At 35.6% G+C, this 8,369-nt stretch overlaps 1 protein-coding gene across 1 annotated transcript in view; it reads left to right on the forward strand.

Moving 5' to 3' along the window:
• Window positions 1-6,600, forward strand: part of LOC127436737 (protein O-mannosyl-transferase TMTC1-like) — a 61,012-nt gene extending 54,412 nt beyond the window's left edge. The window contains exons 17-20 of the mRNA XM_051691059.1: window positions 1,249-1,386; window positions 2,747-2,869; window positions 3,687-3,764; window positions 4,495-6,600. Coding sequence (XP_051547019.1) covers window positions 1,249-1,386; window positions 2,747-2,869; window positions 3,687-3,764; window positions 4,495-4,617 — 462 coding nt within the window. The 3' untranslated portion in view covers window positions 4,618-6,600. The remainder of the gene's footprint in view (window positions 1-1,248; window positions 1,387-2,746; window positions 2,870-3,686; window positions 3,765-4,494) is intronic.
• Window positions 6,601-8,369: the final 1,769 nt, after the last annotated feature.

The raw sequence follows: 8,369 nt of genomic DNA on the forward strand, positions 1-8,369 counted from the left end.
ATTGAATTGAATAAAAAAAAAAAAAAGAAATAATCCACCACGTTATTTTCAGATAACTTCAGAGGTTACAATTTTGAAAATGTTGATTGCTTAAAGCAAATTAGAGCATTCCTGGAAATGAAGTATTCTTCCACCATGGTCCATAAAATAAAAATGTTTTAAATATAGTGAAACAAATGAAATACAGTTTGTTTTTACATTTGATTATGTATTATTAATTATTAATACTGTAAAAAGAGATGTGTTTGTAGAACTCAAAGAAATTTAATTTGCATTGCTTTTTTAAGTTTAATTAATATACTTAATTTTAAGTAAATTAACTTAAAATGTCAACCTGCCATGGCTTTTACATATTAGCTGTACATATATTACACATTAATCTTTCATATTTAACAATTACATATTTAAATTAAGTAACATTAAAAAGATTCTGTCAACGTTATCCTATGTCAACTACTTACTTTAATTACATGGTTTTTAACTGTTCAATATTTTTGTTGAAATCATATATCTCATGTACATTTCTATAAACATATATTTCATTGAGAGTGATGTGCCTGCTGTCTTAAACCAATCATATCGCATTTTTACTCATCACATGAACACTTGAGAAAAAAAAACATACTGTATAAAGTATATTAAAATTGCACACATAGACCTTGACACTTGATACATAAAACACGACAAGGGCAACAATCAACAAATTGATCATTTTATTAGAGAAACAACAAGTTACATACAGTGACAACAAAATCAACCACAACAATAATGTACTGTAGATAAAACCATTCATAAGGGCAAACAATGCAACCAGATTATGCATGCAATCCAAATTCAGGAATTTAAATGGCATTCTTTATTCAATTCTGAATGGTGCACAACCCTGCTCGGCACAGACCTTCAGACTGTTCTGACTCGAGTTGCTATGACTTTTCTAACGGAGCGGAATTCCATAGAAAAATTGCATAGATTCACAGTGACAGAATGTTCAAATGGGCCAAGACTACCTGACCCTGTATATTTGATTGCATTATTTGACAGCGTTGGCTCAGCGCCTTTGAGAATGATTTCCTTGTAGTGTTTCAGAGAGTACGACATCAGCTAAATTGAGTCTCCAAAGACCCTTTGCTCTGATTCACATCACGGCCTGAGAAACCTCAACTTCATTGTCTAGGCCCTCTTTCTTTCTCTATCCTTTTTTTTCTTACGCAGTTTGTATTGTTTTTTTTTATCTCTTTCTCTCCACAGGCGCAGGTTTTAACCATGGCAGGTCGCTCTACAGAGGCAGAGAAAATGACCCTGGGCCTCATTACAAAGACCAACAACTGCATTGAATGTTACCGCTTGTTGTCCGCCATCTATAGCAACCAAGGAAATCACACTGAGGTGGGAGTGCATGTTTTTGTGTTTGTCAGTCCATGCATGCTCTCTTTTATTGCCCCTTACTGAATAGGAAAACACACAAACACATGCTTTTTTTCTCATTTGGAGCTCTGTGAATCAATTCATGCAGCATTTTAATTTTGCCATAGTCCAATTTTGCAGCAGCATTCAGCAGTTCAGTGGAGATGTTATTTAATCTCAGTGAGGCATCTGATTTTCTGAAGACTAGAATCAATTAATTTCTCTTTATTACTCATGCCCTCTTCTCTTCAGTTTAGTGGTTCTGTCTACCTCAAAGAGAAATCTTAGTTTTGCAAGTGAGAGAGCAAAAAGAAGATCTGCACTAGTGAACTGTGGGGTTTCATTAATGAGCGTGTGTGTGAGTGTGTGACTGCACATACCTGGCTATAACTTGGGCCCACATTTTGGATAATTCATAAACAAATGAATAAGTAAATGTAAATAAATAAATAAATGTATTTATTATTATTATAATTTTATAATTATTTTATTAATATTGTTTTATTTTATTATTAATAATAATTTTTGTTTTTATTATTATTATTATTAATTTATCTATTGTTGTATTATTATTATTATTATTATTATTATTATTATTAAAATAAATACAAATAAAGTGGTTAAGAGGTGGGTTAAGATCAGTCTATTGTAATTATAATTAGCATAATATCAAAACAGTACTGAATTAATACAGAAACAAAACTGTAAACTGTAAAAACAGTTCTTCTTATTTAGTATTTTTGTAGATTTTCCAGTATAGATATCTAAACTTCCTTCAAACAAGATACATTTATCTTGAATTACATTTGTTTCTTACACCAAAGTCAAGTCAAAGTTAAAGACGTTTATGTTTCTTACACCATGTCTACACCAGATGCGAGTGTTGCATCGCGCCGACAGTAAATGGACATTTTGCGCTGCACGCGCTGGCGCTACTCCTGCCGACAAGACAAATAAATGGTTGCTGCGTCCGGTGTAGACAGGGTGTTACACCATTGGCTTTAGTTGTTGTTGTTTCTTCTCTCTCTCTTTCTTTCTCTTTCTCTCTCTTTTTTATTTTTTTATTTTGTTTTATTTTTTTTTTAATGCACAAATCTATCCAAATTTAGTGAGGTTTATGTTTAAAACAAGACAAGACAATCTGCCAGTGGGAGACAAAAAATACTCTATATTCTCTGGAAACAATTCCGATCTACGTACTGTACACAATTTTGCTTCTTAAGTAAATGTATCTTGTTTTAAAGATGTTCAGATATTTTTAATGGAAAACAAGACAAAAATACTTATTACAAAGTAGCTATGTTAACTCGTGTGTGTGTGTGTGTGTGTGTGTGTGTGTCAGGCGTTGGATGCATTAAAAACAGCACTGCAGCAGGAACTATCAGATCCTGCAGTGAGAGCAGAGCTGCACTTCTCCATGGGCAACCAGCTCAGAGAGATGAATCAACTTGACCGAGCCTTCCAGGTAATACTAAACTTACCCGATAATAAACGTCACAAAAAAGTGAAGTATGATCAGACAGCCCTTTCCTGTCTAAATGGACAGTTCTTGATCCGAAATAGTTACAATGTGGACCAGACTTTATATTGAAATTCAAATGTCTGTCTATGCAAGACTAAAAGTGTTTGCTAATTCTGTTCCCCTGTTCTTACACAACACAAGTTTTCCAAGCTTCTTTCTTAACTTTACACCGATCCTCTCCTCTGCCCTGATACTGTCACACAAAAATCAGCCATCTCCTTTTATCTTTTAATATAAACAGTCCATACTTCAACTCGCATTGGAAGAAATGTTCGATTGAGCTTTGTTCTTAACCTCAGTATTTCTCTGTATCAGAATTGCCTTAATAGGACTTCAATTAACTGAATGCTATTTCAACAAGTTTCCAGTTCATAAAGAGACTGTTTTGGCTGCAGTCTTTGTTCCTGGACTTTCCAAGTTTCCTGCATCTGTTTGGCCTATAGTACTACTTTTATTTTGACCATAAAGGGACAGATGAGAACAGGCTGGTCTCAGGTTTACATGTCAGCAGTGCCAAATTTTGATATCCAGTTCAAAGCTCAGTTATAAGCTCTAAACAATAAACCCTTTTGAGGTAGTTTGACACCACGACTGCGGTTGAGTCAGTCTGTTAAATGCACCTCCAGTGGTATTTTTTTTTAATCATTAAGGGATCATGTTTCTAAACCTAGACAAAAACTGTAATAAAAGGTACTGTTAAATTCATCATAGGCTACATGATGTGTACATAATATGTGTTGTGTTGACCTAATGTTTCCAGAGTTACAAGCTCGCTGTTGAGCTCAAACCTGACCAATCACAAGCTTGGATGAACATGGGCGGCATCCAGCATATCAAGGTATAATAAATGAGATTTTCAACAGCAAATTCAAATTCTATTATTACAAAGCATCATGTGCTCTGATGTAAGCGGGTGAATCTTACAGTTAAATGTTTCATAAAGAAAGTGAAGGATTATTAAGATTTAATTGCATGAATTGATATTATTTTTACATTTAAAGGATATTTTTTTTTAAATACACAATGTTAGTATTTGTTTCACAGAGTAATTATTTAATTAATGATTTGTTAATTTAGTATATAAAATTAAAAATTACATTTATTATTATACATATTATTATATAATAATAATAATAATAATTATTATTATTATTATTATTAAATACATTTATAATTATTTAAAATAGTTATAAAAGCATTAAATTGTGTCCAGACAGGATGATTTTCATTTCTGTACTATAGTATTGAGAATAACATTTTTGTTTTATAATGAGAATTTGGAGGGCAGGGTGGAGGTGCTTAATTGTCTTGTAAATATTCTTAATGGTACTAAAATCAGATGATCAGCGGGAGAGCGAGATAAAGGGGAGCCGGAGACGCCAGAGAGAGAGACGCATGCGGCCACACTGCATGTTTGTCTGTGTTTGTCGTATGTTTTATGTTGTTTTAAGTTAAGTTTGATATTAAAAGTTTATGTTGACTGTTCAGCCGGTTCCCGCTGCTTCCTTGCCCATCCTTTAACTGTTACAATATATAACTTGTATTACCATCTATTTTCAATCTTTTAGGGAGACTATGCAGCAGCGAGAATGTACTACCAAAGAGCTCTTTTACTCTCACCCGGTTCCAAACTGCTGAAAGAAAATCTGGCCAAGCTGGACAGACTAGAGAAAAAACTACAAGGGGCCTAGAAGAGCAGCTTGACTTGAACTGTTGGGCAAATCACAAAGGACATGCAACCAAGAGAGAGAAGGGCAGGCAGAGAGCAAACTTAGTCATGCAAACTACAGTTTGGACTCAGGAGATGATAAATGACTGCTTCCAATTTATAAGAGGGAGTCTAAGACTTGAAAGCCTGGCATTTATAACTTCTACATCCAGGACTGGACCATGCAGATACTATTGACCTCAGTGCATCAGTGCAGTATCTTACAGCACCATATTTCAGGATGTCCATGTGTGTCGTCCCAAAGCCACTTTACTCTTTACCGCCCATTAAAGGGATAGTTCACCCAAAAATGAAAATTCTCTAATCATATATTCACCCTCATGCCATCTCAGATGTGTATAACTTTATGTCTTCTGCAGAACAAAGATTTTTAGAAGAATATTTCAGCTCTGTTGGCCCTCACAATGCAAGTGAATGGTGACCAGAACTCCAAACAGCACATAAAAGCAACATAAAAGTAATCCATAAGATTCCAGTGGTTAAATTCATGTCTTCTGAATATGTGTGGGTGAGAAACAGATCAATATTTAATATTTTAATGTAAATCTACACATTCACTTCCACATTCAGCCACCTACTGGTTGTCAAAGGTGGAGATTTATAGTAAAAAAAGGACTTAAATATTTATCTTTTTCTCATACACACCTATCATATTACTTTTGAAGACATGGATTTAACCACTGGAGTTTTATGGATTACTATTATGCTGCCTTTATGTTCTTTTTGGACATTCTTCTGAGTTCTGTCACCATTTACTAGCATTGTGAGGACCAACAAAGCTAAGATATTCTTTTAAAAATCTTAATTTTTGTTCTGCAGAAGAATGTCATACACATCTGGGTGGCATGAGGGGGTGAGTAAATGTTGAGAGAATTTTCATTTTGGGTGAACTGTCCCTTCAAGGCTACGTTCACACAGCAGCAGAATACAACCAAATTCTGTAACCAGAGTGATACACTCAATGCCACAAGGCATTATTCAGGCTGTTGCAAGAATAGAAAAGAGGCTTGACTTTGGTTATTTGTTCATACAGACAATATTTAATTCGCTTCTGCAAGCTGTTGAGCAGAATATGAGCAGAACAATTCGGGATTCACACCTGTTAGTAAATACTGTTGTCGACTGTGTTAATGTAGCCTAGTGCTCAGGCCATCCCAACTGACAAGAACTTCCCTCTACATTTGACTGTAGAGTTTTTGAAGGGTCCATTTTCCGTGATTGGTCTTTTTTTAATCCTCACCATCAAACGTTTAAGCAGAAACACCATCTCTGAGAGGGATTTTGCTCGGATTTGCCGGCTCTCAACTGTACCATAACTGTTACGCTCGACCTTTCCAGGTCCTCTCTGCTTCACTGATTGATAAGCTTTGCAGACAAATGCTCTGAGTTATAAGAGATGACTGGTGCTGCGACTGTGTGTTCCAAGAACATGGTAGAGCTTTTGAAGGTGGTCTGCTTGTATTTTGCTTCCATGTTTTTTTTATTGTTGTTTTTTAAGAGATTTAAATGAAGGGAAAATGACAGGGTCACTCATTGAATGCTTTAATTTGATCTTTTATCTTTTGTATTGTACATACTATCAGTATTGTGGAATGTATCATGGACTAAAGGCATATTGATCTGTGCAGCGTTACATATCAACACAATTGATTTTTTTTTCGTAATAAGCTATAATACTGAAGGCTCTTTACATTCTAATAATAAATATCATACGTATATTCTTGAACTAGGTCACCATGACATTAAATGGATTTTAGTCATATTTTTGGTGGCCAGAATTTGTCATGAGGTACCCTTGATTACACCGTAATCTGTGCACTTACATTTGGTTGTCATAGAAACCATCATCAAGAACATTTCTTGAATTCAACAGCCCTGCTTAGCATTCATAGCAGAAACCAATGTGAAGTAATGTATGAATATTTAATAAATAAATATTATACAATACCTGTGAATGTGTTTTTGTATTGTGAGGCTTTGTCATTCTTCTGCAGCCACTGCTTTGTGAAACTTTGCAATGTGTGCAATTCTGCGTACAGTTACAATCACTTTTTATTAAAACTGGATTTCCGAGGCCAGCTATTAATTCACTCATACATAGTATTTAACCTCTATAATTTAACTCCCTTTGTAAAGTGATAGTTTACCCAAAAATGAAAATTCTGTCATCATTTACTCACCCTCATGTTGTTCCAAACTCACATGTGTTGGCTTCCATGGGCTTTCATGGAACAAGAAGGTAGGGTCAATGCCAGTTTGATTGCATGCTGTCATAAAACCAAAAGGGGGACATACTAAATACTAAGAAATTCATGATAATTCAACTTTTCAACAAATAATTTGCAGTGCTAAATATTGTATTAAATTAGAAAAATGCAAAATAGATGCATTTTCATTTATAATGATATATGTATATCAATAACTGTAAAATACCAATATAGCTATTTGTTTTACAGTTGAAGTCAGAAGTTTACATACACTTTAGCCAAATACATTTAAACTCGGTTTTTCACGATTCCATTTAATTGTAGAAAATATTCCCTGTCTTAGGTCAGTTAGTATCACTATTTTAAGAATGTGAAATGTCGAGTGGTCACGTGATGCCATGCGAGGATCGGACATGTGAACGGCGAGCTTTGTGCACTTTGCTAGTTTTAATATTTTGCTAGTTTTAATACTTTGCTAGTTTTAATATTTTTTATGACATAACCGGTGAGATTCGATACACTCTGTTCCATAACTGTTCTAGGAGGACAATATGTCAAAGAATTCAAAATCATGGGGCTCTGGAGACATTAAAAGACACTTACGTGCTCAAGCTGACACACCCGAGCAGGCCGCGGTCCTGGGAGTTGATTTAGTTGGAGAGATGCTGAACATGTCGGCAATGCTGACGTAGGTCGTTGCTGACTTGGAGGATCTTGCTGTGATACATCGATCGACAGGATACAGTGGAATTCCTGGATGGGCTCTTTCCGAGTCTGCTCAACATGGCAGGCCATAAGCTGGAAATCAAGCGAGCTCACAGGATTCTGGCTCAGAGATCCGCGGAGGGAGATAGGCCCCGATCAATTCTGGCAAGATTTCTGAGATCATCTGATAAAGATGCGAACTCGACAAGAGAGAAACGTGATCGATTCAAGGAATGCAAGAAACTTTTACATCAATGGAAGGTAGCTTTTGCATTCATATTCCTGGCCAAATTGTGAATAGATGCTAAAGTTGGCCATAAAATATTCACATGCCCACAACAAGCGATGTCCTTCATAAAGTCAGTGGAGTAAGTCATCCTGTGGTACTCACATTGCAGTTGAGTGGACTAGCTCACTGAACATTCGCTTGACTGTTAAAGAATCTGTGTGCTCTCTTTGTGCTGGTTCCGCCTAGGGGCTGGAGTTTATTTTGTAGAGCAACACACCTTCGGGAAGGTTTTGTGGATGAATCTACACGCTCTTTGTGCTTAGTCTGCCTATCGGCTGGAGTTTATTTTGTGGAGTATTTTTTGCAAAGTCACTGGAGTAAGTAACTTGCTTGCACTCATGTTGCAGCCGAGTGGACCGGTTCACTGATCATTCGCTTGACAGTTTGAGGAAACTGCACGTTTTTTTTTGTTTTGTTTTGTTTTTGTGCTGGTGCTACCTATTGACTGGAGTTTATTTTGTGGAGTATTTCTTGCAGTATTTCTTGCAAAGTCATTGGAGTAAGTCATTTGCT

Source organism: Myxocyprinus asiaticus, chromosome 47 (assembly GCF_019703515.2).
Source record: "Myxocyprinus asiaticus isolate MX2 ecotype Aquarium Trade chromosome 47, UBuf_Myxa_2, whole genome shotgun sequence".
In the NCBI taxonomy this organism is placed as follows: domain Eukaryota; kingdom Metazoa; phylum Chordata; class Actinopteri; order Cypriniformes; family Catostomidae; genus Myxocyprinus; species Myxocyprinus asiaticus.